The following is a 25,960-nucleotide window of genomic DNA, read 5'->3' on the forward strand; positions in this document are numbered from 1 at the left end:
ATAAAGGTGCTGTGGCAATCACATACAAGTCTTTGTATCAATATATATTTCCTTTTGTCTTGGGTAAATACTTAGAGGTGGAATGGCTGGATCATATGGTAGGTATATATGCTTTTTTTTTTTAGTGAAACAGGAAAAGGAAAATTTGAGGAGATGAGATGGGGTACTGCACTCCAGGCATGTCCTCAGGCAGATGGTTTTTAGAAAGGAGTTTATATGGAAGTTGAGGAAATGGATACCTTTAAAAAACTATGCCTGGTAGTCCCTGGAAAGTCTTCCTGTACTCCCAGGGGGTAGAGGACCCCACGAGAAGATAGCTAACTTTAAGAAGTCCCCAAGCACTTCTCTTAGCTCTGGCCTCTGCCCCAGCACCATGCCCCAGACATTCTACCTAGTAAATTCTGGCTGCTACCATTTATATATCAGGCTGTGGTGATGCCTGAAAGGCAAAAGGATCAGACTGGGGCCCACCTGGGAGAAACGCCTTGCAGTGGTGAGGTGGGGATTTGTTGAGAGGTGAAGCAAGAGAGACCATAGGAGTCCAGCAGGGCACCAGGGCTCTCAGACATGCTGTCAAACATGCTCTGGTCTCTGCGAAGTTCTGTCCTTCTTGTTGGCAACCCCGTCTCCAATTGCATTGTCTTCCTTCCCTCTGTAAGAGCCAACTACTACCATAGAATAAGTTTATAGTCTAAACTGTCTTCGCACTCCTATCCCTCAACCCCTAAGCAACCACTAATCTGTCACTTTTTATATGTATACATGACAAGGTATAGTGTTTTTATGTGCTTTTATTTATTTTATTTTAGTTTTTTGGCCATGCTATGTGGGTTGAGGGATTTTAGTTTCCTGACCAGGGATTGAACCCTGGGCCCACTGCAGTGAAAGCACTGAGTCCTAACCACTGGACTGCTAGGGAATTCCCTTTATGTGCTTTTAAATTTTTATCAGTGGCATTATTCAGCACGTATTTTGAAACTTCCCATTTCTTTCTTTTTTTTTTTTTTACTGGGCCTTATGTAGATGGAGAACTAGTATATTCCTTTTTTAAAATTCTTTTTTAAAAAAATTGTCATAAACCATACATAACACAAAATTTTACCATTTTAACCTTTTTTTTAAAAAAATTATTTATTTATTTGCTGTGTGCAGTCTTAGTTGCAGCAGGCAGGCTCCATAGTTGTGGCTCATGGGCTCCTTAGTTATGGCTTGCGGGCTCCTTAGTTGTGGCACGTGGGCTTCTTAGTTGCAGCATGCGAACTCTTAGTTGTGGCATGCATGCGGGATCTGGTTCCCCAACAAGGGATCGAACCCAGGCCCCCTGCATTGGGAGTGCAGAATCTTATCCACTGCGCCACCAGGGAAGTCCCCATTTTAACCTTTTTAAAGTGTACAATTCAGTGACATTTAAGCACATTCAGAATGTCATGCAACCATCCTCACTACCCATTTCCAGAACTTTTTATCATCTCAAACAAAAACTCTATACCCATCAAACAATAACTCCCCTCCTCCAGCTTCTCCAGCTCCATTCCCACTCCTCCAGCTCCTGGTAACCTCACTTACACTTTCTCTCTCTATGAATTTGCCTTTCTGTCTCTCTGAATTTGTCTATGAATTTGCCTCTAGGTCACCTTTGTTTTTTTGCTTTTTTTTTTTTGGTTTGTTTTTGGTTTTGGTTTTTTTTGGCCACACCGCACGGCTTGTGGGATGTTAGTTCCCCAACCAGGGATTGAAATCAGGCCCAGGGCAATGAGAGCATGGAGTCCTAACCACTGGACTGCCAGGGAATTCCTGAGGTCATCTTTGTTTTTGAAAGATAATTTTGCTGGGTAAATAATTATAGGTTGATAATTTTTTTTCATTCAGTACACTGTTTTGTACTGCATTGTTTCTGATGCAGAATCTGCTGTCATCTTTACCTTTGTTTCTCTTATGTAATGTGTCTCTTTGGCTGCTTTTAAGATTTTTCTCTTTATCACTGGATAAAGCAATTTGATAATGATGGACCTTAGTTCAGTTTTCTTCATGTTTCTTGTCTTGAGATTTGTTGGTCTACTTGGATCCGTGGGTTTATAGTTTTCATCAAATTTGGAAAAATTTTGGCCATTATCTCTTCAAATATTGTTTTCTGTCACCAGATTCCTCTTTCAGGGATTCCAGTTACATGTATATTAGGCTTCTCAAACTTGTCATAAAGTTCACTAACTCTCTGTTCTTTTATTTTTTTCCTTTTTCAGTCTTTTCCTCTGCATTTCATTTTGTATAGTTTTATAGCTATGTTTTCAAGTTCACTAATCTTTTCTCCTGCAATGTCTAATCTGCCATGAATTCCCTCTAGAGCATTTTTCTCTTCAGAAATTGTAGCAGCATTTCTAGACATTAAATCTGGGTCTTTTAAAATATCTTCCCTGTTTACTTAACATGCTCAATACCCATAGCTTCTGCACATATTGGATATAATTATAACTCTTTTAATGTCCATGTTTACAAGTTCTTATATTGGTGTCAGTTTGGGGTCAATTTCAATTGATTGATCTTTCTCCTGTTATGGGTCATCTTTTCCTGCTTCTTCACGTGCCTGCTTAGAGTTGATTGGATTCTGGACATTTTGACGTTTGCCTTATTGGATGTTGAATATATTTGTATTTGTGTAGATATTTTTGAGCTTTGTTCTGGGATGCTCAAAAATAGTAACTTAAATAACCATTTAAGTTACTTGGAAACAGTTGATCCTTCATTGCTTGATTTCCAATATCTTGAACCATTTTTTTTCATTTATTTTGTCCAGTTTTTCTGTTGTTTTAGGAGGAGGGTTAAATCCAGTTTCTGTTAGTTTATCTTCTCCAAAAGTGGAAGTTGAGAATGAGCAGCTTGATAGGATAGCACATGCTTCTGTAACCACTGATTTCCACCTCCCAGAAAAAAGGAAGCAAGAAGCCAGAAATCTATTACTATCTGTTATGGGGCCTAATATTGAAAGGATGACCACCTAAATACTATATTATTCTTGGAAAATTTTTGCAAATCTGCATTTTAAGCAATGCAACCCTTTAGGGAGTGCTGTGACTTTCAGAAGTGGCATACAGTGTCCTGAACCCAGTATTCAGAGGCAGGGTGGCAGTAGGAAGGTCTTGGTGGGAGCAGAGAGTGAATCTATAAATCTGTGGCAGTCTCAAAGATCAGGAAGATCTATCATCTATCTATCATCTATCAGGCAAATATTAAACATTGACAACTTTGGTTTCAGGCTGTGTTGATTCTTTCAAATGTGGGGCAGTGAATTCAGCCATATGCTAAAGTACCTAATATAACTAGTGTTACATATGTGTGTCATGTTCAGCACCTTGTGAAGTTATCTCATAAATAATTGGATCTTGCATATTTACCAAATGCCTTGAGGTCCACCGCTCTAATTTCTTTGTTTTTATAGGTGAAAAGAAAATGTAAATGCATTGAAAAAAGAGCAGGCCTGCTGGTTAATATACAGATTTCATTACCTTTAAATTCGTTGAACTGAGCAGATCTCACTCTGGGTGTATGCCTTTTTTAGGATATGAATTTGGACTTTAGTAATTGAGTGGGCTTTGAAACATAGCTTTCTGTCTCATTTTTGTTTCATGATGACTCTACATGGAATGTTCTGCTTCTGAGTTATGTGTCCTGCTTTATCAGGCATTAAGCAGTTGGCCTGAAAAGGTAACACCTGAACCAAAGACATTCAGTCCAATGAAAACAAAACAGATGTGAGTATACGCAATGTCAGTGATTAACTTTACTTTCACACTTCCTTGTAGTTTTTCAAAAGCATCAATCTCTAGGGTACATACTGAAAGCAGATACTTGACCTAACTTAGGTTTCAACCAAGAGCAAGCAGATGCTGGCCTGGCAAAAGGACAATATCTAGCAAAAGAGAAAAATTGATTTTTAAAAATATGGTTATTACAATACTTTTAACACTGGTTAATTCCACTCATGGCTTTCAATCAAAGTGCAATATTAAAAACCACACCTGTAATGAACTAAGCATACTGTGAGTCACTTTAAATATATGATCTTTAGCTTTGCCATTCTCTTTGCAATGTAGGAAATACAGCCCTTGTTTTAACATAGGAGAAAATTGTGATGGGATCTGGAGCCTGGGAGAGAACCTGTATGTAAAGTACTGCAGGACACCTCTTTGGGAGATTTTTGATGCTCCTTTTTAAAGTCCTGACTCAGGCATTTCCTAAGAATGTAATTTATTTTATATGACATTTATCTAGGTGATATACAGCTTGTAATGTCTGGCTGTTTTTCCCTTTGCTCCAGGAGCATGTACTATCTAATTAGGTTGATATGAGTTGAGAATACAACATTTTTCTCCAGCACACAACTCCTTAAAGGCTTTTCTAGACCTTTGATATCTTGTATATGCCAGTTAAGAATTTAATATTAAGTCAATTTTTTTTTTTTTTTTGCGGTACGCGGGCCTCTCACTGTTGTGGCCTCTCCTGTTGCGGAGCACAGGCTCCGGACGTGCAGGCCCAGCGGCCATGGCCCACGGGCCCAGCCGCTCCGCGGCATGTGGTATCCTCCCGGGCCCGGACATGAACCCGCGTCCCCTGCATCAGCAGGCGGACTCCCAACCACTGCGCCACCAGGGAAGCCCTAAGTCAATTTTTAAAGTTATAAAGAAAACTTCAAAAACTGCATCCATAATCCTATCATGCTGATGCAGAATTGTGTTTATTTTTCATAGAGACTTGTAATCTTTTTAATGATCTTTTCTTAATTTAGTTGTTCATTTTATATGTACTTTGAATGTTTCCTTTGTGTTGTTTTGTGTTTATTTCTGAAGTTCCTTTTTCGTTTTCCTGTTTTATTTATTTATTTATTTAGGCTGTGCCGGATCTTAGTTGCGGCATGAGGGATCTTTAGTTGTGGCATGCAGACTTTTTTTTCTTAAAGATTTATTTATTATTTATTTTTGGCTGCGTCAGGTCTTAGTTGCGGCATACGGGATCTTCCGTTGTGGTGCACAGGCTCTTCATGGTGGTACATGGGCTTCTCTCTAGTTGTGGCATGCAGGTTTTCTCTCTCTAGTTGTGGCGCATGAGCTCCAGGGTGCATGGGCTCTGTAGTTTGTGGCACACGGGCTCTAGTTGAGGCGTGCGAGCTCAGTAGTTGTGGCATGCAGGCTCAGTTGCCCCGCGGCATGTGGGATCTTAGTTCCCTGACCAGGGATCGAACCTGCGTCCCCTGCATTGTAAGGCAGATTCTTTACCAGTGGGCCACCAGGGAAGTCCCATGCGGACTTCTTAGTTGTGGCATGTGGACTTCTTAGTTGCAGCATGTGGACTCTTAGTTGTGGCATGTGGACTTCTTAGTTGCAGCATGTGGACTCTTAGTTGTGGCATGTGGGCTTCTTAGTTGCGGCATGCATGCGGGATCTAGCTCCCTGACCAGGAATTGAACCCGGACCCCCTGCATTGGGAGTACTGAGTCTTATCACTGGACCACAAGGAAAGTCCCTGAAGTTCCTTTTTGTTAAGATACTCCCAGTCCTTTACAGATAGCATTTTCTCAATTTTTGTCTCATCTCTTCTTTTTTCTGCAAATAAGGAAATCAGGGGCCATCTTAAAGAAGTGGTTTACGTGAGGTTGCTCAGAAAGTGAGGTGGTTAAGGTTTGGGATTTTTTAATTCATACTACTGCAGTAAAATCATCCTAACTGCAGAAGCCACTTGAACTGTGGAAGGCATAATTGCTGGGTGTTGAATTTGGTTCAATCTTGTAAGTTTTTTTGGAAATTTTTGTAGAAATAGGCCATTAGGACATTGCAAGCAGCTAGTGAGTCTAGAGAAAATTGGATTTAGTGTTTAAATTTTTTAAAAATCAAGATGCTTATAAGGCATTCATTGGTATCATTCATGTGTGAGATATATATATATAGAGAGAGAGAGAGAAAGAGAGAGAGAGAGAGAAAGAATGATATAATATTTCTCATTGTTTAGAAAACAATCTGAGGTGAGCTTAAATGTATTTGCCAGTATGGACTCAGGTCCCTCACCTGGAAAATTAGAAATGAAGCATTCATTATATTTCAGATTCATTCTGTTCCTAGAATTCTTTGACTGTTTCATTCTTTGGAATTAATTTAGTCAACTGGCTTGTTTTTCTTTTTTTTTAAGCTGGCTTATTTTTCTAATTGGAAGAGTAATTTGCACACTTATTGAAATGTGAAATTTTCATTATTCTTTTTTATGTTGCTTTTCTGTTTTTAAACTTTGGCCTGCACTTAAATATACTTCTATAGAAGCGAAAGTTATTTTTTAAAACCTACGTCAAAAAATAGAGCGTGGGCTTCCCTGGTGGCGTAGTGGTTGAGAGTCCGCCTGCCAATGCAGGGGACACGGGTTCGTGCCCTGGTCCGGGAAGATCCCACATGCTGTGGAGCGGCTAGGCCCGTGAACCATGGCCGCTGAGCCTGCACGTCTGGAGCCTGTGCTCTGCAATGGAAGAGGCCTCAACAGTGAGAGGCCCGCGTACCGCCAAAAAATAGAGTGTAATTATGTGACTTACACTTTCATGTGTGTGGCAAATTGGGAGAAATTTGCATAAGTGAGAAAGTGAGTCTGTATAAAAGAATTGCTTTATTTCTTTGAGGCAAGTTAAGACAGACTTTGCTTTTGGACTGGAATATTACTTTGTTATCGAACTCACTTTTATAAAAATGCTGCACTAAATATTTTTAAATAGCTTTATTGAGATATAATTTATCATTTAAAGTGTACAATTCAGTGGTTTTTAGTATATTTGTGCAGAGAGTGTGCAGCCGTCACCACGATCAATTTTACAACATTTTCATTGCTCAAAAAAGAAACCCCATGCTCATTAGCAGTTACTCTCTATTTCCCCCAAGTTCCTTCCCCCACTGTCCCCAGACCTAAGTAACCACGTATCTAGCTCTTGTTTCTATAGATTTACCTAATCTAGACATGATATATAAAGTATTAATACTTAATCCTTTTTTAATGGTTAATAGTCTGTTGTATTCATACCACATTTTATTTATCCATTCATCAATTGATAGATATTTCGGTTATTTCCACTTTGTGACTATTATGAGTAATGTTTCTATGAACATTTCATTACAACTTTTTGTGTGGACATATGTTTTCATATCTCTTGGATATATATCTAGGAGTGGAATTGCTGGGTCATATGGTAACAAATGTTCAACTTTTTGAGGAACTACCAGACTGTTTTTCAAAGCAGCAACACCATTTTACATTCCCACTAGCAGTGTATGAGGATTCCAGTTTCTCTGCATCCTCACCAACACCTGTTATTATCAGTGTACTGAGTATTGATCTAAAAATGGTATATCTGGGACTTCCCCGGTGGCACAGTGGATAAGACTCTGTGTTCCCAATGCAGGGGGCCTGGGTTCTTTCCCTGGTCAGAGAACTAGATCCCACATGCATGCCTCAACTAAGAGTTCGCGTGCCGCAACTAAGAGTTCGCATGCTGCAACTAAGGAGCCCATATGCCACAACTAAGGAGCCCTGGAGCCGCAACTAAGGAGCCTGCCTGCCACAACTAAGACCCAGTGCAACCAAATAAATATTAAATAAATAAATAAATAAAAATGCTCTATCTATGCAATCTGGTTGAATCATGTTGACCTATTTTTCAACTAGTCTCTTAAGATATCAACAACACTAAGACAAATATAAAGTCAGTATATGAGAGAACAAATAGCTTTCCTTTATAAAGGTAATACTCAGTCAGAAAGTATATTGGAAGAAAAGATTTCATCCATGTAATAACATAATTTTTTTTAATCTAGGAATAAACTTTAAAGAAATGCATAGAAACCATATAAACAAAACTTAAAAAAAACCCCACATAAGTATACATATAGCTGATTCACTTTGTTGTACAGCAGAAACTAACACAATGTTGTAAAGCAATTATAATCCAATAAAGATGTTTAAAAAACCAAAAAAACAATTGGGTGCCATAAATAAAACCTGAATAATGGGTTAGGGAGAGGGAACATAGAAAAAGTAAACTCCCTATAGATCAATCTGTAAAGAGCACAGTTCCCCCCCCAAATTCTAATAGGATCTTTTAGAAACTGGCAATTTCATCTGGAAAAATAAATGCTCAAGAGTAAATGGGGGGACTTCCCTGGTGGTGCAGTGGTTATAGAGTCCGCCTACCAATGCAGGGGACTCGGGTTCAATCCCTGGTCCGGGAAGATCCCACATGTCGCGGAGCAACTAAGCAATCTGCCACAACTACTGAGCCTGCGCTGTACAGCCCGCGACCCACAACTACTGAGCCTGCATGCCACAACTACTGAAGCCCGCACGCCTAGAGCCCGTGATCCGCAACAAGAGAAGCCACCACAATGAGAAGCCCACACACCGCAACAAAGAGTAGCCCCCGCTCGCTGCAACTAGTGAAAGCCTGCACAGCAACGAAGACCCAATGCAGCCAAAAATAAATAAATAAATTTTTAAAAAAGAATAAATGGGAAAATTCTGAAAAAGGAAATGTAAAGACGGAAGACTTTTCCTAATTCTTTATATTGAAAAACATCATAATCACAGATATAGAAGTAATAACAACTGAGAAAAAAATATTTGCAACATTTACAAAGGATTGCTTATCTCTAATATAAGATAATTAAGTCAAAAAGAAATAGATGAAGCATCTACTGAAAAAGGTGCAAATAGCTAATTCATAAATGACAAAAAAAGCTCAAGGATCACTAATAAAGAAACAAAGATTTTAAAATAAGACATCAGTTTTCATCTATCAGATTAGAAAATAGTTAAAATTTAATCATTACCTGTAAGGGTTAGGAAAAACACACTTGGTTGAGTGTATATGGCATAACCTTTTTGGAGTTACTATCATTCCAAATTTTGAAATAATTGTCAAAATTTTAAATGGGCACACTTTGAGCCAATCATTTCTATTTCTAGGAAAGTATCATGAGAAATTACTCAAGCACAAATATTTCAGTTCAAGAATATTTACTATATTATTCACTAATAAATAAGGACTGAATACTGATACGTGCTACAACTTAGATGAACTTGAAAACACTCTAAGCAAAAAAAATCTAGACATAAAAGACCACATATTGTGTGATTCCATTTATATGAAATGTCCAGAAAAGGCAAATCTGTAGAGACTGAAAATAATCAGTGGTTGCCTAGGTCTGACAGTGGAAGGAGAGGTTGGGGGGAAATGGGGAGTGACTGCTAATTGGAAGGGTTTTTTTTGAGGAGGGGTTATGAAAATGTTCTAAAATTGATTATGGTGGTAGTTGCACAGCTCTGTGAATATACTAACGACCACTGAACTGTACACTTAAAATGGGTAAATTGAATGCTGTGTGAATTGTATCTCAATAAAGCTGTTATTAAAAATGAGTAGATTATATCTAGCATTTTTTTAAAAATGTGAAACATTACCCCCTCAGGTAAAGCTTTTCAGAAGAGGTGGCATTTGTCCTGGGTCTTGTAAGATACACAGAATTTCAAGATTCACCTTGAAAGGTGGCAGGAAGGTGTTTGTAACATAACAAATCACCTCAAAGCCTAGTGGCTTTAAAAAACCCACCCTTTTACTTTATAGTCTTTTTACACTTCTGTGAGTTGATTGGCTCTGCTGGTCTCACTTGAGGTCTCTCATGCAGTAGCAATTGGATGACATCCGGGTCTGGAGTCACGTGGAGGCTCACCTGGGATGCTAGCATAGTAGGTTCTCTTTCTCTCTCTCTGTAGTCCCAGGGCTTCTACTCTCAGAGGCAGCTGAACTTCTTACATGGTGACTTAGGGCTCCCAAAAGCAAAAGATGCCAGATGTTTATAAGGTGGAAGCCTAGAACTGGCACAGCGCCACTCTGTGGCTTTTTCTTAGTTAATATAGTGCTAGAGCCAGTCCAACCATCCGCACCATCCATCTCCAGAACTTTCTCATCTTCCCAACTGAAACTGTTTACCCATTAATTTTACCCTATAAAGTTATTCTTTACCCAATAAATCCTCATTCTCCTCTCTCCCCCAGCAAATGGCAACCACCATTCTACCTTGTTTCTGCGAATTTTACTACTCTAGGTACCTTACTGAAGTAGAATCATACAATATTTGTCCTTTAGTAACTGACTTGTTTCACTTACCATAGTGTCTTCAAGGTTCATTCATGTTGTAGCATGTGTCAAAATTTGCTTCCTCTTTTTTTTTCTATTTTATATATACTAGTGTGTATCTGTGAATCCCACACTCCTAATGTATCCCTCACCCATCCCTTACCCTTTGGTAACCATAAGATTGTTTTCTTTTTTTTTTTGGCTTCGTTGGGTGTTCATTGCCACGAGCACTTTCCTTAGTTGTGGCGAGCGGGGGCTGCTCATCGTTGCCGTGTGGGGGCTTCTCATTTTGGTGGCTTCTCGTTGCAGAACATGGGCTCCAGGCATGCGGGCTTCAGTAGTTGTGGCGCACAGGCTTGGTTGCTCTGCGGCATGTGGCATCCTCCCGGACCAGGGGTCGAACCCGTGTCCCCTGCATTGGCAGGTGGATTCTTAACCACTGCGCCACCAGGAAAGCCCCGTAAGATTGTTTTCTATGTCTGTGAGTCTGTCTCTGTTTTGTAAATAAATTCATTTGTATCATTTTTTTAGATTCCATAAATAAGTGATATCATATATTTGTCTTTCTCTGTCTGACTTCACTTAGTGTGATAACCTCTACGTCCATCTATGTTGCTGCAAATGACATTATTTCATTCTTTTTTGTGGCTGAGTAATATTCCTTTGTATATACATATACCACATCTTCTTTATCCATTCTTCTGTTGATGGACACATAGGTTGCTTCCATATCTTGGCTGTTGTGAATAGTGCTGCAGTGAGCACTGGGGTGCATACATCTTTTTGAATTAGAGTTTTCATCTTTTCTAGATATATGCCCAAGAGTGGGATTGCTAGATCATATGATGACGCTATTTTTAGTTTTTTGAGGAACCTCCATACTGTTTTCCATAGTGGCTGCACCAATTTACATTCCTACCAACAGTGTAGGAGGGTTCCCCTTTCTCCACACCCTCTCCAACATTTATTGTTTGTAGACTTTTTGATGATGGCCATTTTGACTAGTGTGAGGTGCTACCTCATTGTAGTTTTGATCTGCACTTCCCTGATAATTAGCAATGCTGAGCATCTTTTCATGTGCCTGTTGGCCAACAGTATGTCTTCTTTGGAGAAACACCTGTTTAGGTCTTCTTCCCACTTTTTTTTTTTTTTTTTTTTGCGGTACGTGGGTCTCTCACTGCTGTGGCCCCTCCCGTTGCGGAGCACAGTCTCCGGACGCTCAGGCCCAGCAGCCATGGCTCACGGGCTCAGCCGCTCCGCAGCATGTGGGATCCTCCCGGACCAGGGCACGAACCCGTGTCCCCTGCATCGGCAGGCGGGCTCTCAACCACTGTGCCACCAGGGAAGCCCCCCACTTTTTTTTAACGTATAAATTTATTTACTTTTGGCTGCGTTGGGTCTTCATTGCTGCGTGCAGGCTTTCTCTAGTTGCAGCGAGTGGAGCCTACTTTTTGTGGTGCATGGGCTTCTTATTGGGGTGGCTTCTCTTGTTGTGGAGTGTGGACTCTAGGCGTGTGGGCTTCAGTAGGTGTGGCACGTGGGCTCAGTAGTTGTGGCCCATGGGGTCTAGAGAGCTGGCTCAGTAGTTGTGGCACACGGGCTTAGTTGCTCCGCCGCATGTGGGATCTTCCCAGACCAGGGCTCAAACCTGTGTCCCCTGCATTGGCAGGCGGATTCTTAACACTGCCACCAGGGAAGTCCCTTCTGCCCATTTTTTTATTGGGTTATTTGTTATTTTGATATTGAGTTGTATGAGCTGTTTATATACAACTTCCTTTTTAAGACTAAATAATACTTCTTTTGTATGTACAGTCATCCCTTGGTGTCCACAGTAGATTGGTACTAGAGCCTTCCAGGGATACCAAAATTTGGTTATGCTCAAATCCCTTAAATAAAATGGTGTAGTATTTGCATGTAACCTACGCATATTCTTCCATATCCTTTAAATCATCTATAGATTACCTATAATACCTAATACATTGTAAATGCTATGCAAATAGTTGCCAGTGCATGGCAAATTCTAGTTTTAGTTTTTTATGAACTTTCTGGAATTTTTTTTTCAAATATTTTTGATCCGAGGTTGATTGAATCCACAGATTCAGAACCTATAGATATGGAAGGCCAACTGTATATACCATGTTTTGTTTATCCATTCATCTGTTGTTGGACACTTGGGTTGCTTCTACCTTTTGGCTGTTGTGAATAGTGCTGCTGTGAACATGGGTGTACAAATATCTGTTGGAGTCTCTGCTTTTAGTTCTTTGGAAGTATACCCAGAAATGGAATTGCTGGATAATAGGTAATTATATGTTTTATTTTTTGAGGTCGCTGCATCATTGTACATTCCCACCATCAATGCACAAGGGTTCCAGTTTCTCCACATCCTTGCCAACACTTGTTATTGTCTGTGAATGTTTGTGTGTGTTTTACAAAACCTTATGGGTTTGAAGTGGTATCTCATTGATTTGCATTTTCCTGATGATTAGTGGTGTTGAACCTCTTTTCATGTGCTTGTTGGCTATTTGTATATCTTCTTTGGAGAAATATCCTTTGCTCATTTATTTATTTTCGTCGTTGTAGAGTTGTAGGAATTCTTTACATATTTCGAGTGTTAATCCCTTATCAGATGTATCATTTGCAAATATTTCCTCCAATAGGTTGTCTTTTCACTGTGCTGATAGTGTCCTTTTACACACAAAAGGTTTTTTTTTTTTTTTTTTTTTGCGGTACGCGGGCCTCTCAGTGTTGTGGCCTCTCCCGTTGAGGAGCACAGGCTCTGGACGCGCAGGCTCAGCGACCATGGCTCACGGGCCCAGCCGCTCCGCAGCATGTGGGATCTTCCCGGACCGGGGCATGAACCCGTGTCCCCTGCATCGGCAGGCGGACTCTAAGCCACTGCGCCACCAGGGAAGCCCCACACAAAAGTTTTTAATTTTGTTGTAGACCAATGTATTATTTTTTTTCTTACGTGTGCTTTTGGTGTCACATCCAAGAAATTGTTGCCAAACCCAATGTCGTGAAGCTTTCTCCCTGTGTTTTCCCCCAAGAGTTTTGTAGTTTTAGCTGCATTTTAGGTCTGTGATCCATTTTGATTTCATTTTTATTTATTATATAAGATAAAGGTTCAACTTTATTCTTTTGTATATGGTTATGTTTGGATATTTTATAGTGATTTTTGTTAGTTTATATAGGTTTATAATGGTATTATGATTATGTTAAGGAATTTTTATCTAGCGTTGTAGGGATTTGCTCAGAATGACATGGTGGAGGAGGATAAGTGAGTGAGTCCACAGGTGAAACAGGATTTTGTAATATGTTTGAAAATTTCCAAAATAAAAAGTTAAAAGAAGAGTTGGGGACTTCCCTGGCGGCACAGTGGATAAGCTTCCGCCTGCTAATGCAGGGGCCACAAGTTCGATCCCTGGTCCAGGAGATCCCACATGCTGCAGAGCAACTAAGCCTATGCTCCACAACTACTGAGCCTACACACTCTACAGCCTGCGTGCCATAACTACTGAGCCCGCGCTCCACGACTACTGAAGCCTGTGCGCCTAGAGCCCATGCTCCGCAACAAGAGAAGCCACCGCAAGCAAAAGCCCATACACCACAACGAAGAGAAGTCCCTGCTTACCGCAACTAGAGAAAGAAAGCCCGCGCAGCAACTGAAGACCCAACGCAGCCAAAAATAAATAAAATGAAAAAAAAAAAGAGTTGGTAGACCAGGAGAATGGTGTTTAGAAACCCAGACACAAAATTTCTGTAAATAGTCAGTGGATAACTTTGTTCGATGGTATAGCGAGGTCAACCAGAGTAAAGACAAAACATGTCTTTGATTTCAGCAGCTGCTTCCATGACGTTAGATACGGCAGTTTTAGAAGTGTTTGGACTAAAACCTGATAGCAAAATTTTGAGAAATGCTTGGAAGATAGGAACATGGAGAAAGCAATGTGTGTTCACTCTTGATAGGAAGAAAAGCTGTTTCTATTAAGTCTAAAAGATTATAAATCTATGAATTAAAAAATACAAAAGAAAAGTATGAAGTCAAAATTCAAAGGCCCTGTCCCTTTTTCTTCCGTTTCTTCTCGCTCACCCCCTCGTTTCAGTCTGTAGTTTACTCTTGAGACTTGTGGCTACAGAATGAATGGCACCCTGGGCAGGAGAGAGGTTTTGGAGAGGGAGACTCAAACATGCCTTTGCCTGAGAAGAGCTAGTGGAAGGAAAGAAAAAATGAAGATAGGACTGGGGAGGACTAGTGGAATAATGCCCAGAGAAGATAAAGGAAAGGAGGGACTCAGTGGCCAAGTTGGAGAAAAGAACAGAGGCACTCATCTCTTTGAGTCAACAGGAAAGGAAATGACCTCACTTTTCTCTCTGAAGTAGTAGACTGAGTTCCCTGCTGAGAGTGATTGAAGTTTGGACAGGGTTGATGGCATCTCTTGGTGTAACCAGTAACCACAAGAATGAGTAAAAGAATGGCAGCGTTGAGGACCCAGCTCAGGCCCAACTATGTTCGAAATGACTTTTTCATTGAGGAATGCCATCGTACAGGGGGACTTGCCATCTCATTGATTTCCAGGGATGACTCAGTTCACTGGCTGGTTGACTAAGGGAGATGTTTCTTCCTTGTCCTCTCTGTGTGTAAGTTTACTAAACTAGGCATTTACACTTAAAAGCAATCAAGTGGGACTGCTCTTCAGTCCAGAGTACTTTAGTAGCTATGCTTGTTTTCTGTGAGCCTCTTAAGCAGGCTCTCTGGTGAAGGAGAAATTTGACAAAATGATTAAATAGAGACCTCCTCTGATCATATTGTGGTGATGAAACCACTTTCACTTCCTCTTTTGAAGAAACAGGTAACAGAAAACTTACCCCTGGCCATTAATCATGTTGCAGTGACAATCAAAAAAAAGAAAGAAAGAAAAAGAAATCCAGACACAGAGTTTCTATAAATAGTCAGTGGATAGCTTTGTTATAACTTTTTTTGCACTGACAGTCTAAAATGTGGTCAGGGTAGATTCTGTTTGCTATATTTTGAATGTAAACATCATCAAGAATTAAATGGTTGTATACATTTAAAGTTTGGTATCTGTGAACCTCATGTAATATTTTGTAGAAATAGGAGTGGGAGTTATGTTACCTACTTCAGAGAATAGAATTGTCTAAATAAATATCTCAAGTTTAGTCCTTGTCAAATATTTTCTGTAAGTATGAAATTGTTTTTCCTCAAGATTTTATGTAGTAGAAATTGTTTACTGGTCATATGTAGAGGATTTTAAAAGTGAGCTTTACTTTTCCTTTTTATATTTTTTAGGAGACCCATGTACAGTATCATCTCAGTTGGAGTTAGAAGAAGCCTTTAGGCTTTATGAGCTAAACAAGGATTCTGAACTCTTGATTCATGGTAAAGGAATAGTCATTTCCTACTCTTATAGAACTATACTTCTTTAAAAACATAACCCTGTATCCTTAACCATTTAAAAACATGGTCCTGATGTCATTTTCTTAATCTGTATCCCTCCTTTCTATGTAATTGTCCTTGTTCAGTAGTATCTCAAATGCTAGAGAAGACAAAATCGATCAGCTTCTTATAATCTTAGGAAATTTCTTATTTGTGTATACCTTCTTGGGTATTAAACTGTGATCATCTCAGTGTTTTACAGCAAAGTTTTAGCATAGAATTTAAGAATTGAGAGCCCAGTAGAACCTAAGTCATCCCCTTGCAGTTTTGTAATGTATGCAAATGATGGTTTCCAAAGGTAAGATATCTTAAATGCCCTTTCTTTTGTTTAAGGGTTAACTGTGAAACTATTTATGTAGTAATCATAGACATTAGTGTGTTAAAGGTCAGCAAGCCTGAGAGGTGGGTAGTTGTATAGAAGGAGAGACCTAAACTCAACCATCATGTAACTGGTACATTGTAAACCTGGGTTGTAAATCTAGGTATTCTCTTTCCAAATCTGTGTTCTTTTCATTCTTCCATGCTACCCCTCAAATTTTTTAGGTCATGTAGAATCCCCTTAATATGCTTAATATAATTGCAATACATTGGCAGTATTTCACATAGCATTTTTGGGAGTCTTAGGAGACTAGACCTAGGGAACTCTTTACAACTTGAAACAAATATAAATCTCCCCTCAATATAATGACTTATTTCAATATCTTGTTATTATTCCTTTGTACTTTCCTTTACAGTGTGATTTTTTTTTTAAAAAAATAGTTTGATTTTTGTCTCCCTTCAGAATTTGACATAGTGACTCCCATGGGATTCATACTCTAATTTGTTGCGATCCTGGAAGAATGTTAGAAGTCTTCCTTTGGTCATCTCTGTCTAGAATAAAGCTACAGTGAATGTTTAAAGAAATTATTTGTCTTAAGCTTTATTGCTTTTTATGCTATATCAGAGATCTGTTTTCAGAAGTTAGCTTATATTTCAACTTTTAAAAATATTCCAGGAACTGTGTTTCCCATACTCTGTGCTCAAAACCATGTCCTTTTTTGTACATCACAGACTACAAAGAGTTGACTAGATGTTTATAAATGTACGATTTCATTATATTCTGTCTCTTTATAAAAATGTTTTGAATTAGCATTTTTATAAATCTGTAGCTCCTAAGACAAAACTTACATTTTTGGATTTGGATACTGTTTTTAATGTTAATTTATTCCTAAGTTTAGAAAAACTGTAGTGGCTTATGTTTATATTTGTATACACTTTGTAATTTTAATTCTTCATCCTAGCAAATTTGTCACTACAATGAGGATTTAAGGAAATAGTTAATGATTTCTCTAATGACCAAAAAAAAAATCAATTAGTGATGTAATAGGGATTGGAATGAGTAATTTGAGCTTCTGATGCATTGTTTATGGATGTTCGCTTTCATAAGAATTTCTTTTATTATAGCCTTGGTAAAATGGGTCCCTTCAAAAAATAGTACTGACCATATGTTAAGTATCTTGTGTCAAGAGAAGGTCAGGTTTAAGTTTAGATCAATTTATGTGATATTTGAATTTAAAATTCTGTGTAATTTGTATGTTTTACATATGCTGTATTAATTTTAGTTTGTTGTTTTTCAGTATTCCCTTGTGTACCAGAACGTCCTGGAATGCCTTGTCCAGGAGAAGATAGTGAGTGTTTATATACTTCATACCTTTGAATAGAGTTATTTATGATACAGTGGCACAAGAGAAATCAGAAATAGAACTTTTAATTCATTTGATTTCTTTTCCATTCTTCAGTCTAATTTAGAGTATATTAGTAAACTGCCTAAAGTCTCTACTTTTCCCAAATCGAAATGAGGCAGTTTTTTTTTTTAATTTAAAAAAACATTATTTATTTATTTGGTTGTGCTGGGTCTTAGTTGCAGCAGGCAGCCTCCTTAGTTGCATCTCACGGGCTACTTAGTTGTGGCCTGCAAACTCTTAGTTGCGGCATGCATGAGGGATCTGGTTCCCTGACCAGGGATTGAATCCGAGCCCCCTGCGTCGGGAATGCAGAGTCTTAACCACTGTGCCACCAGGGAAGTCCCAAAATGAGGCAGTTTTTAATTACAACTTACTGACATAATTGTCTATTGTGCATTTGAAAGGAAAATTAAGTTGATTTTAAGTCCTTTCCTGTTTTTTTTTTTTTTTAATTAATTAATTTATTTTTGGCTGCGTTGGGTCTTTGTTGCTGCGCTCAGGCTTTTCTCTAGTTGCAGCGAGCAGGGGCTACTCTTCATTGCGGTGCGTGGGCTTCTCATTGTGGTGGCTTCTCTTGTTGCAGAGCATGGGCTCTAGGCGCATGGGCTTCAGTAGTTGTGGCACGTGGACTCAGTAGTTGTGGCTCACGGGCTCTAGAGCACAGGCTCAGTAGTTGTGGTGCACGGGCTTAGTTGCTCCATGGCATGTGGAATCTTCCCAGACCAGGGATCAAACCCATGTCCTCTGCATTGGCAGACGGATTCTTAACCACTGCGCCACCAGGGAAGTCCCCATTTCCTGTTTTTTAATCTTGGAAATTTTCAAACCTATGGAGAAGTTGAAAAAACATAGAAACATTGAAAACAAAGATACCCATATATCTTTACCAAGATTCACCAATTATTAACATTTTCTATGTTTGCTTTATCTCTGTATCTGTGCACACACATGCATACATGTATATACATAACAAACACTTGTTTTATTTTTATTTTTTTTAAAGAAGATGTTTGGGGTAGGAGTTTCGTAATTTATTTATTTATTTTTGCTGTGTTGGGTCTTCGTTTCTGTGCAAGGGCTTTCTCTAGTTGTGGCAAGTGGGGGCCACTCTTCATCGCGGTGCGCGGGCCTCTCACTATTGCAGCCTCTCTTGTTGCAGAGCACAGGCTCCAGATGCGCAGGCTCAGTAGTTGTGGTTCATGGGCCTAGTTGCTCCACGGCATGTGGGATCCTCCCAGACCAGGGTGCGAACCCGTGTCCCCTGCATTAGCAGGCAGATTCTCAACCACTGCGCCACCAGGGAAGCCCTTGTTTTATTTTTATTTATTTTTTTGTGTACCCGTTGAGAGTAAGCTGACATGACACTTTACCTCTAAATACTTTAGCGTGCATCCTTAAGAATTGTTATGAAACTTCCTTTTGAATGTCTAAGCTAGTGGTTAGCATTAATGAGATGAATTGAAAGAGGCAACTATTTGGTCTGATGGAATTTGTTTATATGTGTATATTCATATATATATATATACATATGTGTATATGTATATATATTTGATATATACATATATATACCAAATTTGAATTTAATGTATGGTATAATTTATAGATTGTAGATATTAGGCAACTCATTTTTATTTGTGGTTTCTGTACATATCCATGACTTTAGAAGGAATAGTAGTAAAAGTTTTGCTTTGTATTAAGTGAAATAGCTCTAAAGTTTTAATCCTGTAACTCTTCGTGCAACTTGGTGAAAAGGAAAAATTAAAGAACTGGGTGTTTGTATATAGAGTTGAATGAGGGCTATGTACTTTATAGGAAGATGGGGAAATATAAGGAGTAGGTAGGCCTCTGAAGCAATAGTGAAAAATTTAGGTTTGGATTCAGCTAGGAGTATTTCATTGGGTTTCCAGTGGCAGATGGATTACAGCCAGTGTGGGCTGCCTTCACAGAGGTGTTGGAGAAGTAGCTCTCCTTTGTCCAGGCCAGTGTTTTGAAAGACTTGCCATTATAGCAAATCTTGGTTGCAGAGTCCCATCTGCAAATCTATTATGGGTCTGTAGCACACTTGCCAGATAAAATGTCTTTTCCTACCTTTTCACTGTATTTCATGCTCACTTTCCCACTTTAAAATTTGCTGGTGGGGATTTTTACACAGTCCTCTCCAGTATAATTAATATTACTAAACTAGAGCATGGAGGAAAATTGATAACATTAAAGTGATCCCTTGGCTCTTTTAATTCCTAGGCAACATTAACATGTTTAAATTTAAGATATATCAAGTTGTAGTTCATGAAAGTTTCTGAAATAAGATGTTCTTTTAGGTTAAGATATTAACAAACTTTCTGCTTTGGTTACTCCTAACAGAATAAATAATTAAAAATGAAAGCATATATATTTTAGGTTCTATATTATGCTGTCTCAGAATTTCTAATTCAGAGTATTTCACCCATTTCTTTCTATCTTAATTTTAAATAGTAGACCCAGTGCTACATTTGCTTTAAAATGAGTTTTGAGGGAATTTGCTGGTGGTCCAGTGGTTAGGACTCCGCGCTTCCACTGCAGGGGGCATGGTTTCAATCCCTGGTCGGGAACTAAGATCCTGCAAGCCACGCAATTCAGCCAAAAAAATAAAATGAGTTTAGAAACCTAATGGAATTTGCACAGTGATTACTATTACTGTGGGATGACTAATAGACAATATATTTAATAGTGATTGACTTCCAAAATTACACCAGTGGACTTGATTTGATCTCATGGAACCTCTTTGTTTAGGGAATGTATTTAGAATAGTTAAAGATATAAAAAAATATAAAAACCATTGCATAAAAGGTTGTTGTGAAGAGAATATTCTTGTGGTTACAAAATGTCCCTTATACGTTATTTACAAAAACGTACCTTTACAAAGAAGAAAACTAGCCATCACTGCCTTTAACAGAGTGATTGAACACGTAGTGGGAGTCAACAATCTCACATTTGTACATTTCTTGATGAGATGCAGTAAGAAATATACATCACCTGTGTATTATTTTTGCCAAAAGTATTTAATACTTTTTATCTGGGAATCCTTTTTTTATCTGGGAAGTGTGTTACAAATCCATAATATATTTGAGTCTAATGAGGAAACAGACAAATCCAGAATGTAGGTCATGATATAAGACATCTGCCTAGACTCTTTCAACATCATGAAAAGCAAACAACAACAAATAAGATAGAGTGAATGTTTTAGCATACATTAAAGAGACAAAAAAGGTATAGTAATGAAATTCAGTGCCTGAATCTTGATTGGATCCTGGAGAGAAAAAGAAAACTATGAAAGACACTTTTCAAACAAATAGGGAAATTAGCAGATGAAGTGTATATTAGGTGATATTTAATTAATGTTAATTTTCTAAGACACAATATGGTATTGTGGTTAAATAGAATTAGGGGGAGTGTCCTTAATCTCAGGCAATGGATACTTAGGTATTTAAGGATGAAGTGTTATGATGTCTGCAATTTATTTTTAAATGATTCAGAAAAAAAAGTGTATGTGTAAATAGAGAAGAAAGCAAATGTGGCAAAATTATAGTAATAGATAAATGTAGGTGAAGGATGGAGATGTTTATTCTTTCAACTTTTCTGTGGGCTTAACATTTTTTCAAAATTAAAAGTTAGGGGACAATTAAAAAACAGAAAAGCCTAGTCTCTTGATGACTTTTATTTTTTCACTTTCAGATTTTTATCAATATTTTTTTTCCTGCAATGAATATCATGAAAAAAATCACAGACGATTATAAAATGACTTTATATTCACACTTGCTCTTTTTGTTTCTTCCTTTTTTTTTTTAACTTTTAATCTCTCTTCAGAATCCATCTACCGCCGAGGTGCACGCCGCTGGAGAAAGCTTTATTGTGCAAATGGCCACACTTTTCAAGCCAAGCGTTTCAACAGGGTAAACCTTAGTTTGCTGAATATTGATAATTTGAGAAATCTGGGTTTTTCCTCTCTACTGTTATTCCTTTCTAAAGGAGTAAGTAGGATGACCTAAAATTCCCAGTTTGCCAGGGGTAGTACATCTGTTATCTTGAGGTAATTTTTAATAGCATCTCCTTTGACTCATAAAAATGTTCCAGCTTGGATGATTAGTTATATGGTTACCCTAGCTGTAAGAAAGTTGGATTTTTTTTTTAGTATAATTCAGGACAGCCAGAAAATAAGCAAGGTTTATTTTGCAAACCATTTACTGTTGTAAATTTTTTTTAGTTTTCCCTGTTTTAGAAAATGAGAATTGCAGTCATTTATCTAGCTTTTAGTATGTACCAGGCACTTTTCTGAATGCTTGCCATATAGTGACTCATTTAATCCCTGCAACAACCTTGTGAGAGAGGTACTATATATTTCCATTTTATAGATGAAGAAACTGAGGTGCAGGATGGTTAGATAACTTGCCCAAGATGACACGGCTAGTAAGTGGCAGAGCCAAGGTTGGAGATCAGTCTGTCTCCAGAAGTCCATGTTTTTAACTACTGTTGTTAACTACAGTTATCCATTTCCATTCTAGAACTCGCGCCGTGTTCTCAATTCTTAATGTAATAGAAGCTACCACCCGAGGTTCCCAAATTCCTGTTCCCAGTAGCACTGATATTTAAAAAGCTTTGAAGTGAGAAGTCACTTTAGGCGTTGCTCTTTAAGAGAGCAGTGGTGTGGCTTCCCTGGTGGCGCAGTGGTTGAGAGTCTGCCTGCCAATGTAGGGGACTGCGGGTTCGTATCCCGGTCCGTAAAGATCCCACATGCTGCGGAGCGGCTGGGCCCGTGAGTCATGGCCGCTGAGCCTGCGCGTCCGGAGCCTGTGCTCCGCAACGGGAGAGGCCACAACAGTGAGAGGCCCGCGTAACGCAAAAAAAAAAAAAAAAAAAAAGGGAGAGCAGTGGTGACCTAAATGGGAAGGAAATCCAAGAAAGAGGGGAAGAATGTATATGCATAGCTGATTCATTTTGCTGTACAGTAGAAACTAACACAACATTGTAAAGCAACTATACTCCAATAAAAATTAATTTAAAAAAAAGAGAGCAGGGCTTCGGTTTGACCTCTGAACAGACTGATAGGTTTATGTTTGCTTGGGAGTCCTTGCACAGCTTTTTCTGCTATGTGTTTTTCAAGTTTAATTCACTTTTCCTATTGTCATTACTCTGAACTTAATTAGGTGAAGACTGAAAATTCGTGGACTTAGGAAACAACATGGTTGCAAATTTCAGTCTCTTTAAAACAAGCTCTCCTTTCTGTTTATTTTCCCATGACCATCATAGCTTTGGAAAAGTTATGTATGATGAAGGGAATTGAGTTAGAGAAGAAGGCCACTTACTTTCACTATTTTATGAGCAAACTGTTGGGAAATGATTATGACCTTTTTTTTGTTAATAAAATACTGTTGAATTACTTTCTCCAGCGTGCTCATTGTGCCATCTGCACTGACCGAATATGGGGGCTTGGACGTCAGGGATATAAGTGCATCAACTGCAAACTCCTGGTTCATAAGAAGTGCCACAAACTTGTAACAATTGAATGTGGGAGGCATTCTTTGCCACCGGTAAGACACTGTTGTCTAATTTTTTTTTATAGAGCATTTTTGATAACACTGCTAGAACAGAAGGCTAAAATAGGGGGGTGTTTAGGAATCACAGCTCAACAGTGTTGTTACAGAATGTGGGTAGGAATACTTTAGGAGTCCAGTTATCATGTGAATTTTGGAATTGTTATTACAAATTTGTTTGTAGGATATGGTTAACTTCTTTGTTTGACCTGCTACAAAATGATTTGGTCTAAATTAGGAAAATGTAAGGAGAACCATTTAAAAGATATTTTTCTCTTCTTTAAGCTAAACTCTTTAGTTTATAGCTCCCATTATTCTAGCATCTATACTAAACAGATCAGGTGAGAAGGGTCAGAGTCTTCATGTTTGCTCTGTAAAGTGTGAGATTACTGGTGAGTTGTTGCATTTAAAATTTTTATTTTTCACTTTCTATTTTAAATATGAAATTAAAACAAGTTCATTATAGAAAAAATAGAGAATAAAAATGAATAAAGAAAAATTAAACAAAAACCCCCATGAAATCTACCATCTAAAGATAATTGTCATTTAGTGTATATTCTTCCAGAAGTATGCAAATTTGTATGCATAAACATTTAAAATTTTTCTATAGAGTATAATGAACTTCCAAATACCAGTCATCCAGCTCCAACAGTTATCACCTCACGACCAATCTCGTTTCATCTATACCCCACCCATTTAACCTGCCCTCATCCTATATTGTTTTGAAACAAATTCCAGATGTATTTCAGTATGTACCTCTAAAAGATAAGGACTGTTTTTTAAAAGTAGCTAAAAAATAAGTTCCTTATATCAAATATCCATCAAGGCAATGTTCAAAATTTCAGTTTTCACATAAATGTTATAATTTTGTTTTCATAATTTTCATTGTGATGAGTCAGGATTTAAATGAAGTTCATATTTGCAATTGATTGCCCATATTTACAGTTGATTGATATGTCTTAGATATTTTTTAATTTACTGATTCTTCATCTCTCTCTCTTTTTTCCCTTACAATTTAATTATAGAAGAAAGTGTGTTGTCATTTAAAGTGATCCAGAATTTTTCTCTTTGCTTCTCCATGGTTATGTTTAAAATGTTCCCCTGTCCTCTGTATTTTCTGTATATTATAGCTGAATGTAGAGGTTTGATTAGATTCTGGTTTTTGTTTTTTTGTGGGTTGTTTTGAGACTGTTTCATAGAAGGTGGTGTGTTTATCCATCAGAAAGCATACAATGTTTGGTTATGTGTCGTTCTTTTACATACTTTTTAACAAAAGTGAGGTCATATTTGTACTATTTTCTAACCCATTTTTCTCACTGAACAATAGATTTTGGTCATCTTTCTATATCTATCTATATCTTCATCATTTTTAGCAAAGTATTTTATGTGTCTATACCATAATTTATTTAATCTGTTTCCCATGATTGAACATTTGAGTTGTTTTCTAAATTTTCCTATGAGGAAAATCATAATGAACTTCCTGGTAAATAAATCTTATTATTTCCTTAAGGATTCAGAAGTAGAATTACTGGTTTAAAGGATATGTGTTTTTAAAAAGATCTGGGTTCGTCTTTCTAAGTTATCTTTTAGAATGATTATACCATGTTTATTCGTAGTACCTTCTTTGGACATTGTGGAAGTAGGTTATTACTGGTGGCTTGCTGGTAGTAGAATTATTTAGCCAGTTCATGTAAGTTTACAAATGGGTTTATAGTTAGGGAGGTAAAAAGCCAATTTTAAGGAACAGCAGAAGGCCAAAAATTGTGAACATAATTTATCCAGGTTACTGTTGATATTCTTGAGTATTCTTAGGCAATGGAATGACTTGTGTGAGTTCATAAATGTAGAAGGAAAGAGGGCCGTGTTAGTGATTATATTGATATTTTAGGATGGTGCTAAACACATTGAAAAACCCATGAGCTTATTTTTAAGGCAGCCTTAAAAGTATAACTTTATAACTAATGCTGCTTCTCAGATTTACTCTTTCTTGCGGGTATTCATTAAACGTTGGTCCAAAATTAACGAATAAGTAAGATTTTGGTTTGAATTAGCATTGTTCCTGAGGTTATTGGCAGTTAGTTTCTTGGATGTATTTCTTTTCCATTTTTGGGTCACTGACCCCTTTGAGAATCTTCAGAAAAATGGGAAACCCATAAAATTTTACATATAATTTCAAGAAGTTTATAGACATCTTGAAGTCTATTTCTGGACATCAGCTAAGTAACTCTATACTAAGACTCCTTTTGCCAAAGACTTAAAGTGAGTATGTGGAGCTCAAAGGAGGAATAGGTGGTATAGAGGAGAAATAAATCAGAGTATGTAGGAGTTCAATTTAATTTCTAATTGTAGTCTGAAATTCGTTTTGTGTTTTTTCTGTGATCTGTAAAATGTGATAACATTACGTCATTCATAGGAATGTTGTATGGTTTCACATATAATAAAATTGAAAATAAATTATATATAGTAATGTAATTCTCACTTATTAAGTTATATTCTTTCAAATTTAAATTTTAATATGCTGTGTCTCATTGAAATGATGTTGTTTCTGGATTTATAGAGGTATTGGGATGTAAAAAGAATGCACTAAGTTACTGTATCTTTGGAAATGATTTGTAGGAACCAATGATGCCCATGGACCAGTCATCCATGCACTCAGACCATGCACAGACAGGTAAGAATGACACTGGCACAAACCATTGCTCACTGACAAAGTGTCATTTAAAGACTTCTTTATATGACTCTTATACCTAAATTTAAAGACATTTATATTCTTCCCAAATAAAAGCTAGGTAACCATATTTTGTGGTGTTAACATCAGTCACAGTAGTTAACATATGTTTGGCATTTTAAAAAGACAACTATGTAAACTACAACAGATGGCTATTTTCTTTTATTCAGATAAATTTCTTTTGAGACCCCTTTATATTCAGCAAACCTACTTTTTTTCCATAATGAAAACATATACTGATTTTGTGGACCGTATTAACTATATTCAAGTGACCTGTTTTTATTAAAAACTCTATTATGAGATGAAGAAATGATGTAAAATATACAGAGATGC

At 37.7% G+C, this 25,960-nt stretch overlaps 1 protein-coding gene across 7 annotated transcripts in view; it reads left to right on the forward strand.

Annotated features, from left to right (window-relative positions):
- PRKCI (protein kinase C iota) overlaps positions 1–25,960 on the forward strand; it is a 79,910-nt gene that overhangs the window by 22,080 nt on the left and 31,870 nt on the right. For 5 of the 7 annotated variants that reach the window (XM_067738000.1, XM_067737999.1, XM_067738002.1 and 2 more), the window contains exons 3-7: positions 15,462–15,551; positions 17,225–17,275; positions 21,176–21,261; positions 22,756–22,896; positions 25,516–25,570. In XM_067738000.1, the coding sequence (XP_067594101.1) occupies positions 15,462–15,551; positions 17,225–17,275; positions 21,176–21,261; positions 22,756–22,896; positions 25,516–25,570 (423 nt within the window). Of the gene's footprint in view, positions 1–10,462; positions 10,614–14,857; positions 15,004–15,461; positions 15,552–17,224; positions 17,276–21,175; positions 21,262–22,755; positions 22,897–25,515; positions 25,571–25,960 lie in introns of those variants that run through there. The other 2 variants (XM_067738001.1, XM_067738005.1) reach the window with 2 other exon arrangements.

The sequence above is a fragment of the Pseudorca crassidens genome, chromosome 5, assembly GCF_039906515.1.
Source record: "Pseudorca crassidens isolate mPseCra1 chromosome 5, mPseCra1.hap1, whole genome shotgun sequence".
Taxonomy (NCBI): domain Eukaryota; kingdom Metazoa; phylum Chordata; class Mammalia; order Artiodactyla; family Delphinidae; genus Pseudorca; species Pseudorca crassidens.